Source organism: Malus sylvestris, chromosome 15 (genome assembly GCF_916048215.2).
Source record: "Malus sylvestris chromosome 15, drMalSylv7.2, whole genome shotgun sequence".
NCBI classification, from domain to species: Eukaryota; Viridiplantae; Streptophyta; class Magnoliopsida; order Rosales; family Rosaceae; genus Malus; species Malus sylvestris.
The window spans coordinates 3,619,330-3,643,204 of NC_062274.1; the positions used below are offsets into that span (position 1 = coordinate 3,619,330).

The 23,875-nt window shown below is 40.4% G+C and overlaps 4 protein-coding genes and 2 pseudogenes across 4 annotated transcripts; 3 read left to right on the plus strand and 3 right to left on the minus strand.

Annotated features, from left to right (window-relative positions):
- The first annotated feature begins 322 nt into the window (after positions 1–322).
- Positions 323–3,463, plus strand: LOC126605298 (PHD finger protein ALFIN-LIKE 4-like). The gene is made up of 5 exons (XM_050272666.1): positions 323–619; positions 724–756; positions 1,503–1,731; positions 2,505–2,637; positions 2,897–3,463. The coding sequence occupies exons 1-5, from the start codon at positions 523–525 to the stop codon at positions 3,179–3,181; spliced, it is 777 nt and encodes a 258-aa protein (XP_050128623.1). The 5' UTR covers positions 323–522; the 3' UTR covers positions 3,182–3,463.
- A 1,788-nt stretch (positions 3,464–5,251) lies between these two features.
- Positions 5,252–7,213, minus strand: LOC126605521 (uncharacterized). Its single transcript, XM_050272930.1, has one exon. It carries the CDS (start codon positions 6,567–6,569, stop codon positions 5,532–5,534), a length of 1,038 nt encoding a protein of 345 aa, XP_050128887.1. The 5' UTR covers positions 6,570–7,213; the 3' UTR covers positions 5,252–5,531.
- Positions 7,214–9,085: 1,872 nt separating this feature from the next.
- LOC126601121 (L-type lectin-domain containing receptor kinase IX.1-like) lies at positions 9,086–11,305 on the minus strand (annotated as a pseudogene).
- A 3,159-nt stretch (positions 11,306–14,464) lies between these two features.
- Positions 14,465–16,501, minus strand: LOC126601123 (L-type lectin-domain containing receptor kinase IX.1-like; the record flags this gene model as incomplete). The annotated part of the gene is made up of 1 exon (XM_050267788.1): positions 14,465–16,501. A coding segment is annotated over one exon (2,037 nt), but the record flags the coding sequence as incomplete, so codon positions are not given.
- Positions 16,502–18,091: 1,590 nt separating this feature from the next.
- Positions 18,092–20,374, plus strand: LOC126605492 (ankyrin repeat-containing protein BDA1-like). Its single transcript, XM_050272904.1, has 2 exons — positions 18,092–18,850; positions 19,359–20,374. The coding sequence occupies exons 1-2, from the start codon at positions 18,221–18,223 to the stop codon at positions 20,205–20,207; spliced, it is 1,479 nt and encodes a 492-aa protein (XP_050128861.1). The 5' UTR covers positions 18,092–18,220; the 3' UTR covers positions 20,208–20,374.
- A 32-nt stretch (positions 20,375–20,406) lies between these two features.
- Positions 20,407–21,164, plus strand: LOC126605493 (18.8 kDa class II heat shock protein-like; annotated as a pseudogene).
- The last annotated feature ends 2,711 nt before the right edge of the window (positions 21,165–23,875 follow it).

Here is a 23,875-nt window from a genome sequence, read left to right on the forward strand (position 1 = left end):
AAAAATGTAATGAATGGTATCAAAAAAAAAAAATAATACCAAAAGTGTTTCGTTAAAACTCATTTCAAAATTGATAGACCCGTCAAGTGTAAAATTTTCACAACATGATATTGCGTCAATAAATTAGACTGTCACTTTAATTAAGTTGAAACCCTACATGATTTATGTAAATTACAATTTACTCCCTGAAATCTGTCAAAACCAAATTTGCCCAAAAGCCCTGTCGAGTCGTAGGCTATCGGGGACCCACAACAAACTGAAAATTTCGATTTGTTAGGTTATTTATTTATTTATTTAGTGAATATATTTTGGGCCTGTTAGTTCGTCAGCCTCACGGACTCTTCCCCCTTTATCAAATTCGCTTTATTAATCCATTTCGTTCCGATTCAAATCCGTCCCATCTCTCTCTGTCTCCCACACGCCCACTCTCTCTCTCTCCTCTCTCAGACTCAGAGTCAGAGGTCAAAATATTTCCCAACCTTTCCCTCCTCTTTTTTTCCCCCTCTCTGCAATTGTGAAGACATGGACGGCGGTGCTCCGTACAACCCGCGCACGGTGGAGGAGGTCTTCAGAGACTTCAAAGGGCGGAGGGCCGGCATGATTAAAGCTCTCACCACCGGTAACCTTTTCGCTCCAATTTTCTTCTTTAACTCTGTGCTCTTGCTTCAAAATCTATGGAAATTCGATGAAATATTAAATTTTCTCAATTTTTTGTGGTTTCAGAGGTCGAAGACTTTTTTCAGCAGTGTGACCCTGGTTAGCGTTTTTTCCTTGATTTTATTTCTGTTCTTTTTTAATTGTTTAATTTTAGTGCAGGCGCTGTTTGGTTATTTGACAGAATGGACTTTTTTCCTGAAGGAACTGAATTAGGGTTTTTGTTTAATAATTTCTGGTGTATTTGACACGTGTATGAAAGAGAGGATTTTTTAGTACTTTAAGAAAATAAATCATGTAAATAATCTAATTTTTAACTTAAAGTTGTTTCCTTTTACAGTTTACTTCATGAATTTTGTACTGGTAGTGGATTTTCACTTTTATTAGCATTCAGTTTTTGGTTTTTTTACTGTAAGTAAATTGGCTTGCATTCTGCAGACCCTCGTAAAGCGGGGAGCCTTGAGGAGCCTTGTTGAGTGGGGTTGTTCTTTTTTTATTTTTCAATGATGCAGTATCGGTCGAGTGTACAAAAACTGAGAAAGTAAATTCTTTTTTCTTTTGAAAATTATTAGAGCAATGAATTTAATTGTGTTTATACGTCTAATTCAACTTTCAAAAGTTGAATTGAATTGTTGCGGTTTGATCGGGTATTGACAGAAGTTGTTTGAATTCCCACCTCAAAGACAAAAATCAATGTTTCTCAAGGCAGATGAGTTGAAGTGGGGGGTTTTGGGTTCTTTTGTTAAAAAAATTGAAATTTTGATGAAAAATGAGAATGCAACTGTTGAAAGCTTCTGTAGCGGTTAATTCTAAAGCCTGAACGTTACCTTATACATCTTTAATGACAGAGAAGGAAAATCTTTGCCTTTATGGATTTCCAAGCGAGCAGTGGGAGGTTAATTTGCCTGCGGAGGAGGTTCCCCCAGAGCTTCCGGAGCCAGCGCTTGGTATCAACTTTGCGAGAGATGGGATGCAAGAAAAGGACTGGTTATCCTTGGTTGCTGTCCACAGTGACGCGTGGTTGCTTGCAGTGGCATTTTATTTTGGTGCTAGGTTTGGATTTGATAAGGCTGATAGGTATGCTTCTTTGTACCATATGATAAATGCGTGGTTTGATTCTGTATGATTCAGTGGATTCGAATTGTGGGTTCAGAGTTGACGTATCACTTGTTTTTAGGTCAGGCCAACGGTCCTGCGTATGGGCATTCGAAATGCTTTCTTTATTCCCATGAAGTCAAGTCAGGGCAAAATCACCGTCCTGACGTTATAGTTTGCTGTTGTTATCTGTTTTTAAACTTTTATTGTTCCAATATATATGCACACGCCCATGTGCGTGTTTGCTGTGTAATTCTTCTTTTCAGGAAAACTCCAATGGCCTAATCTTAAGTTTTGGGTTGAGCTGTAGTACAGTTGATACTTTGTGGCCTACTTCCTTGACGACTGTCCACAGCTGTTTTGAATGATTGATTCTGTTCTTCTTTTTGGAAGATGTAGGAGGTGATCGTGCCATAGTTGTGTTATTTTCTTCTGACGTCTTTATTAGGAATGTAGTTGAAGGTGTTTGGATTTTGGATTCTTTTTTCGGTTACCTTTTCTGGATTCTTTTTCTTCAATTTCTGATGTATAAGGTCACGTGGCCTATTAATAAAGAGCATCGCCAGAAAAGAGGAATTTTGTATTTCCTTTCTGAGATTGTACTTATGTACCATTGCCTTCATGTGGTGGTTTGGGGTGCTGACTACAATCCAAATCTCATTTTCTTGTGACCTCTTCTAGTTTCGTGTTGCAACTCTGTCGTATTAGCGATCTTGAATTCACTTACCAATACGATGTTGGTATCTACATTGCAGGAAACGCCTTTTTAATATGATAAATGAACTTCCAACAATATTCGAGGTTGTGACAGGGACAGCCAAGAAACAAGTGAAGGAGAAGTCATCAAATTCAAATCATGGCAGCAACAGATCTAAGTCAAACTCTAAGGTTTGGAAAAAGATTGATTGCTAGTTTCTGGATTGTTTGATGTTTCTGCTTATATTTTTTATTTTTTAAGTATAGTTGTTCCCATGTTGAAACTTTGGTCTATACATAACATATTTATAATGGAAAAATTAACTCCGAAATTTCTGTAAATATTGTGATGCCGTTCCAACATCAGAGTGGAAGATGAATACATTAGTTTTTGGTTTCTGAACAACGTGGCTACATTGTAACTTATTTCATATTCGGTTGGCAAATGCAGCGAGGTTCTGAGCCTCAACCCAGGCATTCAAAGGCATTGCAATCAAAGGACGTGGAGGAGGACGAGGAAGAAGGTGTGGAAGATGAAGAAGAGGATGAGGATGAGCATGGGGAGACACTGTGTGGGGCCTGTGGAGAGAACTACGCAGCTGATGAGTTTTGGATTTGCTGCGATATCTGCGAGAAGTGGTTCCATGGTAAGTGTGTCAAGATCACGCCAGCAAGAGCCGAGCATATTAAGCAGTACAAATGCCCATCTTGCAGCAACAAGAGAGCCAAACATTGATGGTTTTTCTGTGGATACGAATTCTCGTGGTTTGACTGCTAATTATCTAGGTCAGGTTTTCTCTCGGTCTCAAGCGTGTAACTTTAGGAAATTTTATCTCGGATCTTTATATGTTGTGTAGGTTGCAAGTCTGCTATTTATTTCAATTGAAGTTAGGATATTTAAACTTGGGTCGGAAACGTTTTCCTCCCTGTGAGTGTGGGACTTGTTATCTGTCTGCGTGACTGTAGTCCAGTGTTTACAAAGTTCGCGTGTCTATTTCTCATTTGGATTTTCATCAAATTGTGTCCTATTTGTCTCTCAACTTCGATTCTGAGAGGCGTAAAGCGTTTAGTCGAGGGGTGTTAAAGAGAGGCGAATCTGTTTTTTCTTCATTGCACTCGTGCTTCGAACTGGAATCAAAGACCTCTTTGGGATATGAAGTGAAAATTTCGAAGTATAATGAAAGCGCTTCTGTTAGAAGCGCTTTGTTGAATCGGGGCTCAATGTCCAGTCTCTGTATAGGTAATGAATTGGCCCTGCCCAAGCCCAAAATGGTGTTTGATTTCAAAGACAATAATAAAGCGTATGTGCTAAAAACTTGGTCCTTTTTCGTTTAGGGCCTCCATGTCTTAGGAAATTCACTGATTATAAAAGGTTATGTTGATCTAACGGTTCAGACTTGTGTTTGTGTGTCATATATATTATATTAAACACTGTTACTCTTAACGATGATATGAAGCATGTACACTATCACTTTGCTGTCTCGAGCAAATAATGCAATATTTGATGTAAAAAACTTACATATTACATTGCATTATCGACCTGTGACCCGAAGAGCCTCAATATCAGTATATTCATGTTATACAAATCCTTTCAATGGACATTTCAGGGTCAGACAGTGTTACATGAATGGACTGTTGGATAAAATTTCAAAGTTCTGAATCATTTGAACCGGTGATCTTGATGAAAGAAATCCGGAAATGATCTCTTTCCACTGTCACATTAAGGATAAGACAGTAAGCTGTGGGGGAGAGTGTCACATTGGGGATAAGACAGAGCACGTGAGACAGTGAGACAGTAAGCTGTGAGGCAGGGAAAGAAAAGAGAGAGAATATAGTGACAGAGCACGTGAGACCCACTCTTTCCTCTGATGGTCCATAGAAATTTGAGAAAATGTCCAAGATTTGATGGTCCATGGTTATTAACTTATTTGCATTGCACCGGATTCGCACCTGGTTTTGGAGTTCGGGTTCATTTTAAAAACAAAAAGGCTGTTCCATTCCGCACCGCACGCATATGCTGTCATCATGGCCGTTCCACACCGTTACCACCTCCTCTTCTATTGTTTTTGTTTTATTGCAAGTTTGTTGAACTCATAGTGTGATCTAATGAAGTTGATTATAAAAAACTTCCAATACTGTTTATTTTTAACGAAAAATCATATTTTTACATTAAAAAAATTAATAATAGTACTATTCATTGTACCCTTTACTTTGTCCTTATCGTTAAAATTCAAAGTTTTCAAACTCTTTTCATTAGTTTTTCTTTTAAATTATTCATCACGCGACCTAATAAAACGTTCATTGAGCTAGAAGTACACATTTTCATTAAACATGCTTGGCCAACTGGCAGCCAGACATTTAAATCAAAGCATATCTATCCCCTTGTATTCAAATCACTTACATAATGAAGCGTTTGTTGAGCCAAAAATTCAAGTAGCATTAAGAAAGCTTTGCGAAATGATAATGTGACAAGTTAAATTGAATTCAAAACACTCATCACGTGACTTGATAAATGTTTGTTGAGCCTGAAGTTCATGTATATATTAAAGATGTTGAGGACGCTGAGCAAAAATATTCTCTTTTTTAACTTGTGAGGGGCTGGAGCCGAACCACCCACCCAACTCCACCCATCAAGTTTTGCACAAGATTTCTGCCTACATTTGTTATTTCTGGATAGTGGGCTTACCCACAATAATATTAAGGTAGTTCCAAAAGTATCTTACATCAACAGATTCTTTCAATCAACATGACAAAGAGATACCAATAGATGATTGCAAGCATATAATTCAAAGCTAAACCCTAATCATAAATGAAAACTTTACTTCTTTCCCATTCTACTGTTCATCCCCTTCACATTGGACTTACCATAACAAGTCTCAAGACCATTTACTTGGGGTCAACGACCGACACGCAGTGTTACCAATCTACTAATGCCATATCGTTAGAGCGGAATGAAACTACTTGCACAAAGGGGCAAAACAAATGAAAGAAACCCTCTACACTATGTACAACGTTACATTACCAGATATGGCAGTAGGCATGCCCATATAACCTAATCAAGGCAAGAAGGATTTGAAATGGCTGCTCTATTGATTCTTGGTAGACATTCTTTTGAGAAACTCATAGGTAGTAACCATGGTTGTGGAAGACATTGCCACTGAAGCCCACCTAGGCCCTAGCCCTCTGTAACAAGCAGCAAACCCTCCTTCCCTCACCAGATTTCTCACCGTCTGCATTATTGTCAGCGGTCTTCTTTGCCCGTTTTCTTCTGCATCCAGAACTTGCAAGCGCGTCTTGACAGTATCCAGCGGCATGGTAATCAGAGCAGAAAACCCACTTGCCATGCCAGCACTGAACGCCTGCACTGCCAGCATTGCTTTGCAATCAGGACGCAAATTAGACCCATTGCCTGAGCCACTCTCATCTTTCTTACACATATAGCAACCGTAACCATCCCAAATGAGTCTGTGTGCAACAGAGTAAGAAGCCCACCAAACCGCATTTGAAGGCGCATAAGTCAGTGACGCAATCCCAAATCCCCTGTACAATCCTCTCAATCCATCGGCATGTAAAATTTTCCTAAAAGCATCAAGGCCATTTCTGTACTTATAAGAATTCACACTGGGGAGGATGTGTCCGGTGCTGCTGGTGCAGCCCTGAACCATGAGTCTCTGGCTCACAACATCGATCGGGGTCCAAACTAATTGGGCCGCCATGGCTGAGCTCAACCCTGCAGCAGCATTCGCTATTGCCATAGCTGTAGTATCCGAAAATCCTAATCTAACAGTCACAGTCCCAACATTGCTCTTGGTAACTTCAAGCGCCGTCATGTAAAGCGCTCGAGCCGGAATTGTTCCCATCAGAGAGGTCCCAAAACCTCTGTAAAACCCTTTAGGACCTTCGTAGCGCATGATAGCAAAAGACATCTTCAAGCAAGAAATCTGAGTGGGTGACACTTGCTGACGGGTTTTTAACACCACAATTGGATACAGAGCACCTGATACACCAGAAAACAAAGCAGCACCCAGAAAGAAAAACTTGGACTTGTCCAGCATATGCCAATCTATATCAGCTGGGATGTGGATTTCCGAAGCCGAATCGTCCTCGGCCGCGCTCAAACTCATCTTCGCCACCTTTAAAATCCGATCAGGATACAAAATCCAAACCCCTCTTCCGACTAAAAATTTCCAAATCCTTCCCTACCCAACTAAAGATGTCGACAAATTTTCAAGCACGAGTTCAGCAAACACTCAAACCCGATAATAATCAGCATAAGAAAAGAGTAATTTAGATTTTGAAATGAAGTAAAAATACAATCTTGTAACTTTACAAGTGAACTTTTGCTAAGAAATGAACTGTTAGTAAGAAAATGAAGAATTCAAGACGTGAGAGCTATGGGATTAATTGGGATGTGGGTTTTGCTGGATTTTTAGGGTTCTTTTTCCTCTTGCGCAACCAGATTAGGGACCGCACGTGGATCACCATAAATGGGTCGAACATTTCTTCATGTAAAAACCCCAATCGGTAGTGATGGCTCTTACCAGCAGAGGAAGAAGATCATGGGGGCTCATCTTCATCGTCTTCAGGACTTCATCCCTCCAGAATCGACGGCGGAGATTGATGGAATCCCAGCTGCAAATATCTAGAGTGAGGAGTAACACAGAAAGCGAAGTGGATTGAGCAAAAGGATTGAGGGCTGAGAGAGAGGGGCTCGAAGGTGAGAGAGAGGACAAGATTTCTGGAGTGTAGCGAGGGTTTTTCGGATCGAGAAAGCGGACACGTGTCGATTATCATTTCGAGGACTTTCCAAGATATTTACCGGTTTTGGGCTTGTGTCAAGGCTTAGGTTGGGATCGGTTTGACATTGATCCGTATGCAATGATGGGTTCATATGTGGGATTATGGTAGGCATCAATGCTACAGTCAGTTGCACATCAGTGCCGACACGTAGGTGGAAATTTTGGGTTCAGCATCTAGACCGCGCGTCCATATGGCTCCAAATACAATATTTTACACTTATCCTAACTTCTAACGTCAAGGCCCATCACTACCTTATGTAATGAACCCACCCCCTTTCACACCACATTCATGGCCCATTACATCCGGGTTCTGGATGAAAGGATCTCTCCACACGTTCGTGTATCAATTTGCAGGAGAAAGACTTGCATGACACGAGTACACTATCGTTTGGCATCCTATGCTAATAATGTAAAGACATATGTTCCTTGCATTATTGGTACGAGACGACACATGACGATGTACTCATATTATATAAGTTGTGATGAAGAACAACTTGCATGAAATAAGTTCAGTGTCACTTGGTGTCGTGATTTATTAGTACAATATCATGCAATAAAACATATTATGACAATTAATTTGTTTTATGTAAGTCATTTTTCTTACTATAGCTATGGATCGTCGTATCATTCATAGCAAGTATTTAACATATCGTGTACTAACAGGTGCTTTGTCGAAATGAGATTTTCATTCCGAAATCTCCAGGTGATAACATGAACTAATTCTGAAAAGATTTGTTCTTAATTACATCCAGTTGTCATAGTTTAAGTATTAATTAACAACCTGTAAAGACTTGTGTTTCATTGATGCAGAGACTCCCCAGAGCTGGTGCCATCCACTGCAACGAATCCTTCACGACCGAATCACTCTCCGCCGTTGAAGAATTTAGCGCAAACTATGTCTTCTAGCTCTAGGAAAGTCGATAATCTTGACAAATCCACACTTTGATTTCATTACATATGAAATATGGACCAAATTAAACAGGCGAGTTGAATTCGCAACGTTCGTTGCCTCTTCACTTGGCAGCAGCAAAAGGGGATGTTGAATAGTTAAACAATGGTTGAAAGTCAGTACTGACATGTGCCTCGCAATTGATCTTGACTGAAGAACCCCCCTCTTCACCTCTCAGCCACGAGAGGCCGGCAGGGTTAATGTGTTGAGGGAGCATCAGCAGCTTGGGCCACTGTTTGCGAGGGAGAGAGTACGTACACTGTACGTATTGCATTTGTATGCATGTTTGTAAAACATAAATGGTCAGCCGGAGGCTCTCAATCAGCTTATAAGACTCAACTTTCTAACTGATCACTTTATGTGAGAATTTTTTTACATTTTTGTTGTAATGCATGCTTCCGATATAAAATAAATTGGCAATAAGTGGACCAGAGGCTCAAGATCTTTTAACACGAGTTTCATCTCTAATGTAGGATGTTCTCAACAAAGACTCCTCACATGGGACCGTTCGTATTCAGTAATTTTTCATCGATCTGCAGACGGTAAAGTTTTTGCTTATGACTGGTAAAGTGGTAGCTAATGCTGCAAACGTAAACGCTTTAAAATATTGGCCTTTGGACACTCTCACACAAACCCACTAAGATTTGATTACAGAAAGCGAAACTGTTTTTTTTTTTTTTTTCCAGAAAAAGAAAGAGAAAAGGAAATGGCAGCAAAGTCACTTTTAATTTGTACTGGCCAATATAAATTAATTTAAAAAATACCATTATTTGAAAAAGCAAAACCACAACCATCAATAAATAACAAGAACATAAAAAACGGTAGGGACCTGGGTAGCTTAAGTGGTGAGAGAGTAGAAAAATATATTACAGTGAAATACGTTATACAAATACTACGGTATGTATGAGGAAGAAGTAGTAGTGTTGTAAGATCCATGGCATGACGCTTCAGTTTGTCCTCCTCCAGTAACATTATTATCAGAAAACAACATTGAAAGTGATCTTGGAAGAGGAAAATAGGTGGCCACCGGCATCTTTGACGGGAGAATGGGCAACGGAACCTCGAAGGTGAACATTTGCATCACTTGTTGCATTGAAGGCCTCATACTGTAATCTGGATGAGCACACCATAACCCTACAATCATCAAGCACTCGACTTGTTTCTTATCGAAAACTCCACCAAGTTTTGGATCAGCTGCTTCAAAAACTTTATCTTCTCCAAAGAGATCCCAAACCCACTCCACCATGTTAACTCGAGTATGATCAATGGGTTTCCGCCCGCACGCAATCTCCAACGCAACAATTCCGAAGCTATAGTCATCCGACTCCTTGCTAGCCTTTCAGGAGATAATGTATTCAGGAGCCATGTATCCCATCGTTCCAGCTAAAGCCGTTGTCTGTGGTTCCTTTCCATGGTCTACAAGTCGTGCTAACCCAAAATCGCCAAGTTTTGCGTTGAAATTCGAATCCAACATAACATTGCTGGATTTAATGTCCCTATGCAGCATTGCTCCCATTCTTGATGAAGATATTGCAACCCGGCTGCCACGCCTTGAGCAATTTTGTATCTTACCTCCCAAGTCAAGAAGCTTGTTTCCTTGAACAAATGAGAATCTAAGCTTCCATTGGACATGAACTTGTATACGAGAAGAGATTTTTCAGTGTGATCAGTACACGGGTGGTACATCACGTGTCACTATACAAATTGTGGGATATATGTGCCAAAAAGTTAGTAACTTAAAAAATAAAATTTCCCATCACTTCTATTAAAACACGTGGCGTACCACTTGTATTCCCGTCATAACTAAAACTTTCTCATACACGAGTAGCAGTTTTTTTTGGTGGCACCAACCGATGAATTGAACCAAATTCCGATGCCTAAGTCGACCAATGATCTTCACTTCTTCCGTGTACTCCTTCAATCCTTGTTTTGACGCTCTCGATATCCTCTTAACCGCAACAAATGAGTTCAAGTCTTGTATGAAGCCTCTGTAACACCACCGAACCCTCCCTCTCCTAGCTTTTCTTCCTTGGAAAATCACTCGTTGCGTGAGCCAATTCACTATATGGAAACTTCCTTGGGCCAGAGGTTATGATCCCCTTTTCAAAATCATCGTCGATGATCAAGTCATGAACGGTAGGATCTTCATAATCACTACTAATTTCTTCTCTTTCTCTCTTCTTCCACAAGATCTTGGACCAAACCAACTGTAATCCACAAACCAAGATAATTAGAGACCCACCAATACGCATCCCAACCGCCAGGCGGCCATTTCCTGATGATTTGGTGGTGCTCTTGTGATGTACATCATCAAGCAGTGAAGTTGAATCAAAAGTTAAAACTCCATGAGTTGATTTTGTGCATAGCATTTAAATCAGCCGTTCCGCAAGTGAACCCTACAACGACCAAATCGGGCAAGTAGCGAGTCAGATCAACCGTGTAATCGAGATAGCTCATTACTTGGACACCATTTGCATTATAAGTAGTGAAGGCAACGCTAAGATTTTTTGATTTGGAATCGTAACTGATGAAAGCACTGTTGACTCTTCCATTAACAATACTTCCATTCCAAGGCTTTGTAACCCTAGACACGACCGAATTGACGTAGATACCAACATGATCGCCGACGGGGTCTTTGGATGTCCGACCAGTTGTATGGAATATATCAAACTCCACCGATACATAGGGATACAGACTCGTGTTCATGGCGGCCGTTGAGTATGGAACCGTTTGGCGCTATGAAGAATGCGAAACCGTTGCCGTAGTTGGTTTCGTTTTGTGAGTCGATGACAAATGTGAAGTTTGTGGTGAAATCAGCGAGCCTTCCTGTGGCGTTTTGGCGGAGGAGAAAGGGTTGGCTATAGGTGGCTCGACCAGCGCTGCGAGTCTTGTTGTCGTCCGCAGCGCCTTTGGTGAGCCGGAGGAACCCGTCTGTGTAAGCATCTCCCTCTACATATATATTGGCCCTGGGGATACCGGCTTGAAAACTCGAGAAATTGACTGTCAACGGAGTTGCACTAGGGTTTAAGAGAAACAAGAGAAGGAGGAGGAGGAGGAATATTTGAAGTTGTTTTTGCTTTGGTGAGAAATACAATTTACTGACAAATTCCATTTTTGTTATTTGAAGCTTTTCAGTGATCAGCTTTGCTTGCAGAAATATTATTACTCTTATTGATGCACAAAATCAATGAGAACTTTAGTACAATAGAAATTGTCAAGTTTGTGACCTTCGTTAGATTACTCCGGTCACTAGTGTGGATAAATATGTAAATGGATAAAGACAGGAAAGCAAACACAAGATGTACGTGATTCACCCAGATTGGTTACGTTTGCGGAGTAGAGGATTTCTCATTAATTGTGAAGGGTTTACACAAATACATAGGTTCAAGCTCTCCTTTAGTGAGTTCTAGCAAATGATTTAGTACAAATGGCATTAAGGATTATTGTGGGAGAATGATCTCCTTTTATAGAAGGGAGTTTCTAGCTTTGTTCTGATATTGACACATGTCATGTTGTGATTGGCCTCTGATGTTAACACGTGTCGTGTTGTGATTGGCCTATGATGTTGACACATGACGCGTTGTGATTGGCTTCCTGGTTGGAGGGAAACTCTTTTGGGTCCTTGATGGTATAACGTTGACCGGTACTTGGTAGTTTCAGGATTGGTCAAGTATAGTACAAACAACTCTCATCCTAAAACTTAGTGGATCCTATCCGTGCGAAAATCGAAATAAATACTCAGAGGAGGTAGGGTAGCTAGGTATGCACTAGGTAGCCCTTCACTTTCTTTAATTCTACTTTTTGGACTAATTAAAAATGCTGGTTGTTTTTTTTTATTTTTTTGAACGATAGATTTATTAGATTAAGTGTTAGATTAGATTAGGAAACTGTCGAATGTCGAATTGAAGCCGTGCTACAAAGTAATACTCCTCCGGTGGAAGGTCACATACATTCGTGGTTTTCAATATTTAGTACATGAAGTTTTTTTCGTCCCAGAATCATACCTAAAGTGTAAATTTTGGGACAGTCTCATACATCCGTTAGTCAAACTATTAAGTCTCCCGTTAACTGTGACATGGTGCCCATGTGGACAATGACTAAGCGCCATGTGTCATCCACGTGGAAATTAAAAAAAATTAAACTATTAAAATAAATAATTAAATAAAAGTAAAAATAAATAAAAATTCCCCATATCCCCTTTGTCATCCCCACACAATCCCTTTCCCTTCTCCCTCTGCACCTCTGCACATCCGCTCTCACCCTCACTCCCCAGATCCCCAGATCCCTCTGCACCTCTACACATCCATCCTTCTCCAGATCCCCTTTGTCTTCCCCACCTCGATCCCCCACCCCGAACGACTTGCTGTGACACGTACCTCTGCACATTCGTTCTCATCCTCACTCTCATCTCTCTCTCTCTCTCCGTTCTCACTCCCCAGATCCCCAGATCCCCAGATCCTTATGCACCTCTGCACATCCATCATTCTCCAGATCCCCTTTGTCTTCCCCACCTTGAGTGACTTGTTGTGACACGTGCGACGATAGAGGCCTTTCTGTGGAAGAGAAGGTCGCCGTGCTTCCATCCAAGGACGAGGGACTTGTCGGGTTCCTAGAGCTCAACGGAGTGAAGCGTGTGGGAGTTGAGGATGGTGCGGACGACGTTGAGTTCTTGGATGATGAGGGGGTCGAGAATGTGGGGGGGTGTCGGAGCTATGGTTTTTGAGGCGGGGTGTTGGGATAGGGGGTTTGGATTGGATGCGGTTTTTGGAGGAGTACCAGGCGGAGTTTGTTGTGCAGTCGAGGAGGTTTGAGACGTACGGGCGGGGCGTAAGGGAGGTGGGACCAAGTGAAGAGAAGGACTAGGCCTATGCAGGGGGAAAGGGAGAAAAAACACAGGAATCTCCGATCTTTCGTGGATTCTTTGTTTCAGAGTTTGAATTTGAGGAAGGGGGAATGATGGATGTGCAGAGGTGTAGAGGGAGAAGGGAGGGGAGTCGGGGTGGGGAAGACAAAGGAGATTTGGGGATTTTTTTTTTTTACTTTTATTTAATTTATTATTTTAATAGTTTATTTTTTTTTTTAATTTCCACGTGGATGACATGTGACGCCCAGTCATTGTCTACATGGGCGCCACGTCACAGTTAACGAGAGACTTAACAGTTTGACTAACAGATGTATGAGACTGTCCTAAAATTTACACTTTAAATATGACTTTGGAACGAAAAAAACTTCATGTACTAAATGTTGAAAACCACGAAACATGAGGGTAGTAAACAGTCTTTTGCTCATATTTTAATTATGCCAACAAATTAAAGAAAGAGAAATAGTGGAATTCTTATAATTAAAATTTTTAGTTTTGAGTCCGAGTGAAATGAGAAGATTAGTGATAGGTTAACTAATTCTTTTTAACAGTATTTTAATCATAATTAATTCTTGCAAACTGGATATGAGTCACCGGCTCATGTTTGGTATTTAAGCAAAGAAGCCAAGTTCAACTCAATTACTTGCATGCGAAGTTACACATACCATTCACATGCAATATTTTTTTCTGATAGATGACAAGCTACCGTTGATTGACTTCTTATGAATTTACTAAGCATAATCTTGGTTCTGATTGTACGCAGGGTTACCCTTCAGGCGCAGCGTTTTCATGTAGCTTTAGCGGTATAGGGTTGGCAATCACATCCTTGGCCCTTGTTTTGTCAAGATAAGTTTGTATCACAGGTTTGCCACTAAGTAATAGTCTAGTGGATTTATCTTCACTTGTAAGAGAGATTTTAGGTTCGATTCTCATTAAATGCAAATTTGAATTACATTATTGCTAGTTCATTGTGAGGCTCAATCCAATGTCTCAACCTTTTAGTGTAGATTATTTGTTAAAAAAAACTTGTATCACGGAATTTACAGAATTTCACAAAATAATTTGATAAATGTGAACTATAGCTTATGATTTTTATTTTTAAATGCAGTTGTTGAGTTTTCCTAAATTGTTTAGACGGTAAGGAAAATAGAAAATTAGCAAGCAAATGGCCCCACATAAGGGAAACTGTATTTTTTGAAAAAATAAAAAGGAAATGGCAGTAAAGTCACTTTTAATTTGTACCGGCCAACATAAATTAATAAAAAAAAGGACCATTATTTTGAAAAGCAAAACCACAATGATCAATAAACAACAAGAAAACAAAATAAAAACAGTAGGGACCTGGGTAGCTTAAGCCCAAGTCGTGAGAGAGTAGAAAAATATATTACAGTGAAATACGTTATACAAGTACTACGGTATGTATGAGGAAGAAGTAGTAGTGTTGTAAAATGCATGGCATGACGCTTCAGTTTGTCCTCCTTCTTCAGAGCCCGTAACATTATTATCAGAGAACAACATTGAAAGTGATCTTGGAAGAGGAAAATAGGTGGCCACCGGCATCTTTGACGGGAGAATGGGCAACGGAACCTCGAAGGTGAACATTTGCATCACTTGTTGCATTGAAGGCCTCATACTGTAATCTGGATGAGCACACCATAACCCTACAATCATCAAGCACTCGACTTGTTTCTTATCGAAAACTCCACCAAGTTTTGGATCAGCTGCTTCAAAAACTTTATCTTCTCCATAGAGATCCCAAACCCACTCCACCATGTTAACTCGAGTATGATCAATGGGTTTCCGCCCGCACGCAATCTCCAAGGCAACAATTCCGAAGCTATAGACATCCGACTCCTTGCTAGCCTTTCCGGAGATAATGTATTCAGGAGCCATGTATCCCATCGTTCCAGCTAAAGCCGTTGTTTGTGGTTCCTTTCCATGGTCTACAAGTCGTGCTAACCCAAAATCTCCAAGTTTCGCGTTGAAATTCGAATCCAACATAACGTTGCTGGATTTAATGTCCCTATGCAGCACACATTGCTCCCATTCTTGATGAAGATATTGCAACCCGGCTGCCACGCCTTGAGCAATTTTGTATCTGACCTCCCAAGTCAAGAAGCTTGTTTCCTTGAACAAATGAGAATCTAAGCTTCCATTGGACATGAACTCGTGCACGAGTAGCAGTTTTTTTTCATGGCACCAACCGATGAGTTGAACCAAATTCCGATGCCTAAGTCGACCAATGATCCTCACTTCTGCCGCGTACTCCTTCAATCCTTGTTTTGACGCTCTCGATATCCTCTTAACAGCAGCAAATGAGTTCAAGTCTTGTATGAAGCCTTTGTAAACACCACCGAACCGTCCCTCTCCTAGCTTTTCTTCCTTGGAAAAATCACTCGTTGCGTGAGCCAATTCACCATATGAAAACTTCCTTGGGCCAGAGGTTATGAACCCCTTTTCAAAATCATCGTCCATGATCAAGTCAAGACCGGAAGGATATTCACAATCACTACTAATTTCTTCTCTTTCTCTCTTCTTCCACAAGATCTTGGACCAAACCAACTGTAATCCACAAACCAAGATAATTAGAGACCCACCAATACCCATCCCAACCGCCATGCGGCCATTTCTTGATGATTTGGTGGTGCTCTTGTGATGTGCATCATCAAGCAGTGAAGTTGAATTAAAACTCCATGAGTTGATTTTGTGCATAGCATAGTAACGACCCGTTTCACCAGTGAACCCTACAACGACCAAATCGGGCAAGTAACGAGTCAGATCAACCGTGTAATTGAGATAGCTCATCACTTGGACGCCATTTGCATTATAAGTAGTGAAGGCAACGCTAAGATTTTTTGATTTGGAATCGTAATTAATGAAAGCAGTGTTGATCCTTCCATTAACAATACTTCCATTCCAAGGCTTTGCAATCCTAGACATGACCGAGTTGACGTCGATACCAACATGATCGCCGGCGGGGTCTTGGATGTCCGACTGGTTGTTATAGTGGATATCAAACTCCACCGCCACGTAGGAATACAGACTCGTGTTCACGGCGACCCCAAGTGGATGTACGGGAAGGCCCATACTGAGAGTGTGCTTCGCTAGTTTGCGGTTGAGTATGGAGGCGTTTGGCGCTATGAAGAATGCGAAACCGTTGCCGTAGTTGGTTTCGTTTTGTGAGTCGATGACAAATGTGAAGTTTGTGGTGAAATCAGCGAGCTTTCCTGTGGCGTTTTGGCGGAGGAGAAAGGGTTGGCTATAGGTGGCTCGACCAGCGCTGCGAGTCTTGTTGTCGTCCGCAGCGCTTTTGGTGAGCCGGAGGAACCCGTCTGTGTAAGCATCTCCCTCTAGAGATATATTGGCCGTGAGGGGTGGAAAACTCGAAAAATTGAATGTTAACGGAGTTGCACTAGGGTTTAAGAGAAACAAGAGAAGAAGGAGGAGGAATATTTGAAGTTGTTTTTGCTTTGGTGAGAAATACAATTCACTGACAAATTCCATTTTTGTTATTTGAAGCATTTCAGTGATCAGCTTTGCTCGCAGAAATATTATTACTCTCATCCAAACACTTAGTGGATCCTGTCCGTGCTGAAATCAAAATAAATACTCAGTGGAGCTAAGGTAGCTTGGAATGCACTAGGTAGCACTTTACTTTCTTTAATTCTACTTTTTGGACTAATTAAAAGTGTTGGTTGATTTTTGTTTTCCAAACAATAGATTTGTTAGATTATGTGTTAGATTAGGGAGTCGTCAAGTTTCAAACTTACGTCTACGTTGTGGTACAAGGGCAACACTCCTCTAGTAGAACGCCACTTGTATGAGTTGTTTTACTATATAAAGATTAGCAGTACGAAAGTGCAAGTAGCTTTCTCATTTTGACAACAACCCAAAAAAATAAAAAAAAATAAAAACCTTCTACTCATGCCATGTGTATGGGACCAACACACAAAACTAATAAATTTGATTACTTTTTTTAATTGACAAATTAAAATTTTAATTATGCCAACAAATTAAAGAGATAAATAGTGGAATTCTTATAATTAAATTTTAGTTTTGAGTATTGACCAAAAAAAAAAAATTAGTTTTGAGTCCGAGTAAAATGAGAAGATAAGTGATATGAATAATTAATTTATCTTAATATTATATTAATCATAATTAATTCTTGGAAAGTGGACATGAGTCAACCGCTCATGTTTGGCATTTAAGCAAAGAAGCCAAGTTCAACTCAGTTACTTGGATGCGAATTTACACATACCATTCACATGCAATATTTTTTCTGATGGATGACAGGCTACCGTTGATTGACTTCATATGAAATTTACTAAGCATAATCTTGGTTCTGATTGTACGTAGGGTTACCCTTCAGGCGCGGGGTTTTCATGTAGCCTTAGCGGTATAGGGTTGGCAATCACATCCATGGCCCTTGTTTTGTCAAGATAAGTGTATCATGAATTTGTTACTTAATAATACAGACTAGTCACTTGTAAGAGATATTTTATATTCGATTTTTTCTAAATACGAATTTGAATCACATTATTGTTAATTTATTGTGAGGCTCAGCTCACTCTCTCAACTCTTTAGTACAAATCGTTTGCTTAAAAAGACTTGTACCACAGATTTTACGGAATTTCACAAAGTAATTTGATAAATGTGAACTGTAGCTTATGATTTTTTTATTTTTATTTTTTCAAATGCAGTTGTTGAGTTTTCCTAAATTGTTGAGATGGTAAGGAAAATAGAAAATTAGAAAGCAAATGGCCCCCATAAGGTTTCTAGATGAAAACCATTACTTGTCCCTCGCACGTGTGGTTTCATGTTGACTCAGCCTTGGTCCAACTTGAAGGCGCAGAAAGGTCTATAAAAAAATTAAGAAAATTTAAACAAAAGTAATTCGATGTTAATCAGAATTAGAATTAGAATTTAATATATATAAATTATTTAAATAAAATATAACGTCAAAACAAAAAATAAATGATCGGAATCCAAGTATTCTCTCATATAACTTGGACGGTATTCTCGACCCAAATAAACGTCGACGGTAACTTTGACGGTTTGACCTCCCCTCTTTGGTACCATCAAACTAACGGCGTCCGTCAACTTCTGCTCGCCTCCGTCTCCGTTTTGTATTTCGCACGCAAAGCATCAGAGAGACAGAAATAAAAAATGAAGCTGCTGAGTTTGTTGGAGGAACAGAGAGAAGAAGAAGCAAAACAGAGAGAGAAGATCATGCAGAAAGAGCTCCATCGAGCCGCCGTGCGGGGCTCCGTCGACGCCCTCCTCGAACTCCTCACAGAGGACCCTCAAATCCTCAGTAAGCCCGCCCCATCTCTCTCCGACACCCCCTTACACGTCGTCTCGCTTTTGGGTCACTCTGCTTTCGCCAAAGAGTTACTGAGTCGGAATCCCGAACTCGCCGCACAGTTGGATTCCCGCAGCTCTTCCCCTCTTCACCTGGCGGCGGCAAAAGGGTCGGTGGAGATAGTGAAAAGTCTGGTGCTGGTCAACCCAGATCTGGGTTTGGTCTGGGATCGCGATGGGTTCACTCCCCTGCATCTGGGTGTGATCAAGGGGCGAGCTGCGGTGGTGGCTGAGTTGGCCCGAGTCATACCGGCGGCGACTCGGGTTTTGACTCAGGGAGGCGAGAGTGGGCTGCACTTGTGTGTGAAGCATCACAGGCTGGAGGTATTGAAGGTTTTGGTGGAATGTATTGGGCGAGGTGATGAGTATGTGAATTGGAGGGATGGCGATGGCAACACAGTCTTACATGTTGCTGTGGCCAAGAAACAATTAGAGGTAATATTTCCTTAATTTTTGTCTTTTGAAATCAAAATTAGTTAATTAGTGGGAATAATTAGACTTTTATCTGAAAGAAGAAAACTTTTTAAAATTTCAAGAATTCTATGAATATTAGTGAAGAAAAACTTCAATTCCATTTAACTCACATTGTAGAGAAGAACTTCCATGTACCTGGAATGCTACGATGCTGGAATTTAAAGCTAATCACGCAGTGCTTTGTGTTTGGCAATGCGTGACAGAATTGGGATGCTACCGTAGCATCCCAAGCCAATCATGCGGTGTTGTTTTTGGAAATGCATGACTGAATTGGGATGCTACCATAGCATCCCAATCCATTCGTGCATGCTGTGGTTGGTAATGCGTGATTGGGCCGGGATGCTGTCGTAAAATCGCAAGCTAGTCATGCAAACTTGTGTGTTTTGCAATGTTTCGCAATGCGTGATTAGACTGAGATCGATGTCAAATTTTTTCATTCTAAAGGATAAAGTGTGGAAATTTTGTGCAGGTTATAAAATATTTGCTGACTAATACAAAGATAGATGTAAAAGCCCAGAATGCGAATGGTTTCACTGCATTGGACGTCTTATCTCATAGCACTAGAGATTTAAGAGACTTGGAAATCAAACAGTGTCTTCAGAAAGCTGCAGCTCCAGGAATCAACAAGTCACGATCCGTTGCATACGAGCCGGAAATGGACTCGGTTCGAGTATCCAACTCGATCTCAATGCACCCACTAATGTCGAAGAAAATGAGTATAAAGGAAATAGTAAAGAAGAAGGACATTGATTGGTTGGGAAGGAAACGAAGCTCGTTAATGGTTGTGACTTCCCTAATTGCGACAGTGGCATTTCAAGCTGCATTATCCCCGCCAGGCGGTGTATGGCAGGATGACTATTTCGAATACTCCAATGGCACGGCCGTGGAGCGTCCGCACACAGCCGGGCAGTCAGTGATGGCAAATACAGAGCCCCGTAATTATGGACAGTTCATGATCTTCAACACGATTGCTTTCCTTGCATCATTGAGCATAATTCTACTGCTGGTGAGCGGATTGCCTATGAGGCGGAAGAGATTGATGTGGCTTCAGATGGTGATCATGTGGATTGCAATAACGGCACTAACGGGTACCTATTTTATCGGATTAATCATCATGACACCGAATAAGAGAAAGGGTAGCTATCTGTATTATGTGACACAAGTTTCTGTGCTGATATGGCTGGCGTTGATGGGGATCGTGTTCATCGGTAACGTGATTCGGGTAATCATATGGCTTCTTAGAAAGTATGGATACATGGAGCAGAAAGAAACAGATGATTCACTCTACGAAGACTACGAAGACAATGACGAAATTTGAATACGAAGATTGTACTGATAAATTTTGAGTTGCTGCTCTTCTTGTTGCAATGGGATGTTCTTGTTTCGTTTTGCTTTGCAGCCTCTAGAACTTTTGCATGTTCTCTGTAATTCCTTAATCACTCTATAAATACATCAATCTGATCCTCCATTTTCCACACTAATAAATTCTCTACTAATCTCACACAATTTACGTTAACATGGATTTGAGAAACGCGGGAAACAATTTCTTCACAATATTGGGAGACATGCCGGACTTGGCCGATCAAGAGCCCGAAAAGTCCCGAAACACCAAGAACCCGTCTCGGTCGAATGTTTGAGACGCGAGGGCAATGGCGGCCACTCCAGCGGACGTGGTGGAGTATCCAAACTCGCACGCGTTTGTGGAAGACATGCCCGGAATCAAAGCCAATGAAATTAGAGGAGAACGACAACGTTTTGGTGGTGAGCGGGGAGAGAAGGCGAGAAAAAGAGGAGAGGGTGGGATGAAGTATTTGAGGGTGGGGAAGTTTATGAGGAAGTTTGTGCCGCCGGAGAACGCAAATTTGGAGACGATTTTGGCGGTGGCTCAAGGCGGCGTGCTGACGGTGAGGGTGGAGAAGTTGCCTCCGCCGGAGCCCAAGAGGGCCAAGAGCATTCAGGTCAACGTTGCTTGAGGTTGAAGATACAAATTTGAACTTGATTGCAGAGGAGAAAACACAATATTTTACCTAGTCAACTTAATCAAGTTCAAAATGCAAGAACATTTTACTAGTTGGCACTTGGCACTTTGCTCTAACAATTGTGATACCTTTAGCATTGGCAATTTTGGGCCACATCCCGTGAGCTTACACGTACAATCTGAGATTTGGGTCGCTTTTACGTTGAACCCATGGCTCCAAGCCATGTCATTGTTCACACCCGTGGCCCTTAATCCATCCTTGTCTAGATTTGGTTTTCATGGATTTTTTAACTTATGAAAGGGTAAGCTAAGAAGACTAAATTTGTAGATTAAATTTAATAATTAATCATGTATCATTAATTGAAATGAGCATGTTTATCAACGCTTAAGTAATAACTCAATCATTAACTTTCATGTCACATAATTTACAAAATTTTATCTATAAGTTTAGTTTTCCTATAATTATCCTTATAAAATTCTAAATTGACTTAAGATAAAGCGGGATAGTACATAGGATGATATTAAAGTAAGTAGTTGTTCTTTTTGCCATAAAGAGATCATTTAGGATCTCTTCCACCAAGGTCATCGAATCAAGTGATCCGGACCTTTGAAATTTCATCCAACGGCTAAAAACTATTATAGTTTTTAAGAGGTCAAAACAAGTGGGCTGAAATTTTAAAGATCCAGATCACTTGATCTGATGACCTTGATGGAAAAGATCCGGAGATGATCTCTTTCCCTTTTTGCCATACTAAATTTGAATGTTAATCAGATTGATTTGCCTCGATATTGTGGTAAATATTAGGAAATTAAGTGAGGAGGGCCAATGTCATAGCGAAAATCAAGCACTTTTGTTCCGAGATATAAACTCCCAGAAAAGGATATGGCGAGGATCATTTTTCTGGGGATCCTAGGGATTATGTGATCGTGACCGTTCATCATACATCATGTGGTCAATTTTCATTAAGTACTATTTATATTTAATTTTAAATTTTAAATTTTGAAATGATTTCTAACCGCACGATGTACAATGAATAGTCACGAACACAGGATCCCTAGGATCCCCAGGAAAATGATCTGGCGAGGATCCTTTTCCTAAACTCTCCACTTCCTTTCTCCCTCCTCTGAGAATTTTTCATTGTGACCGGAACACGAGTGGTACATCACGCGTTTTTATATAAGTGGTGAAAAGTTTTATTTTTTAGGGCAAAAGACTGTTTACTACCCTCATGTTCCGTGGTTTTCAACATTTAGTACATCAATTTTTTTTCGTCTCAGAGTCATACCTAAAGTGTAAATTTTGGGACAGTTTCATACATCCGTTAGTCAAACTGTTAAGTCTCCCGTTAAGTGATGACGTGGCGCACACGTGGACAATGGCTGGGTGCCACGTGTCATTAAAAATATTAAAAAAATTAATTAAATAATTAAAATTTTAAATTTTAAAATTTAAAATAAAATAAAAAAAAACTAACAAACCATCCATTTTCCCCCTCTCCCCCCGCGCCCCCAACCCAGAGGAAGAAGAAGGAGAAAAAAAAAAGAAAAAAAAATTGTTTGCCAACCCAGAAGAGGAAGAAGAAGGAAGAAGAAGAAGGAGAAGAAGAAGAAGAAGAAAGAAAAAAAGAAAAAAAAACAGAATCTGCAACACCAGAAGAAGAAGAAGGAGGAGAAGAAAAAAAAAAAAAAAAAAAAACCGTCTGCCAACCCAGAAGAAGAAGAAGAAAAGGAAGAAGAAGAAGAAGGAGGAAGAAGGATGAGGAAGAAGAAGAAGAAGAAAAAAAAAAAAAAAAACCTGAATCGGCAAAGATGAATTCGTCCCCCCCCCCTGCGACCCACTTGTTCCAACGCCTCCACAACTGCTTGGGCTTTGTTCCTGGGTTCTACGGGAGTCTAATGGTGGTGGTGGTTGACGAGATTTACTTCAAAAATGGCGGATTGCCGTCACACCACCTTCGCCGCACCCCTCACGGTTTCTTCCATTTTCACCACCAAATCTCTCCAAATTTGGGATGTAATAGGTAGAGGGAAGGTCATGAAGTTGATTCTAGGTGGTTAGGTAGTGCAATTTTCCGGAAAAATAGGTGAAAATTTGTCGGAAAACAAAGAATGATGCAGGTCGGGTCGCGGGTCAAGGAGAGACCTGGCCGTTCCCCTCATTCTCCCCTCCCTCCTTTCTCTCCTTTCCTCCTCCCTCATTCGCCACCTCATTTCTCTCTCTTCCTCCCCTTGGCCAAAACTCTCCCCTTTCTTTCCTGAAACTCTCTTCTTCCTCTCTTCCTTCTTCTTCCTCCTTCTTCTTTTTCTGGGTTGCAAACGGCTTTTTTTTTTTTTTTCTCCTTCTTCTTCCTCTGGGTTGGGGGCACGGGGGAGAGGAGGGAAATGGATTGTTAATTTTTTTTTTAAATTTTAATTATTTAATTAATTTTTTAAATATTTTTAATGACACATGGCGCCCAGTCATTGTCCACATAGGCGCCACGTCATCACTTAACGGGAGAACTAACAGTTTGACTAACGGATGTATGAGACTGTCCCAAAATTTACACTTTAGGTATGACTCTGAGACGAAAAAAAATTGATGTACTAAATGTTGAAAACCATGAAACTTGAGGGTAGTAAACAGTCTTTTGCTCTATTTTTTAAGTTATTAACTTTTTAACACACGTATCCCACCATTTGTATAATAACACGTGGTGTACTATCCCGTATACGGATCACACACTAAAAAATCTCTCCCCTCTTCCTTCGTAATCCTACCTAACTGTTGGCCAAAAAATCAAGCACTCGTGTTATGAACTATATATACATGGCCAAGAGAGCTTTTATATGGACCTTAACATATTGAAGTGATATTTTTGATGTCACGTTTATGATTTTGAAGTCTATGTTGAAGGGAAAATTTTGCATTTCCTTGGTGGTCATATCTATTACTTTTTATAGATACAAAATATATAATTCCTTAAGTTAAAGTAATTTTGTACTGCATGCATGCAACAAAGAAATAG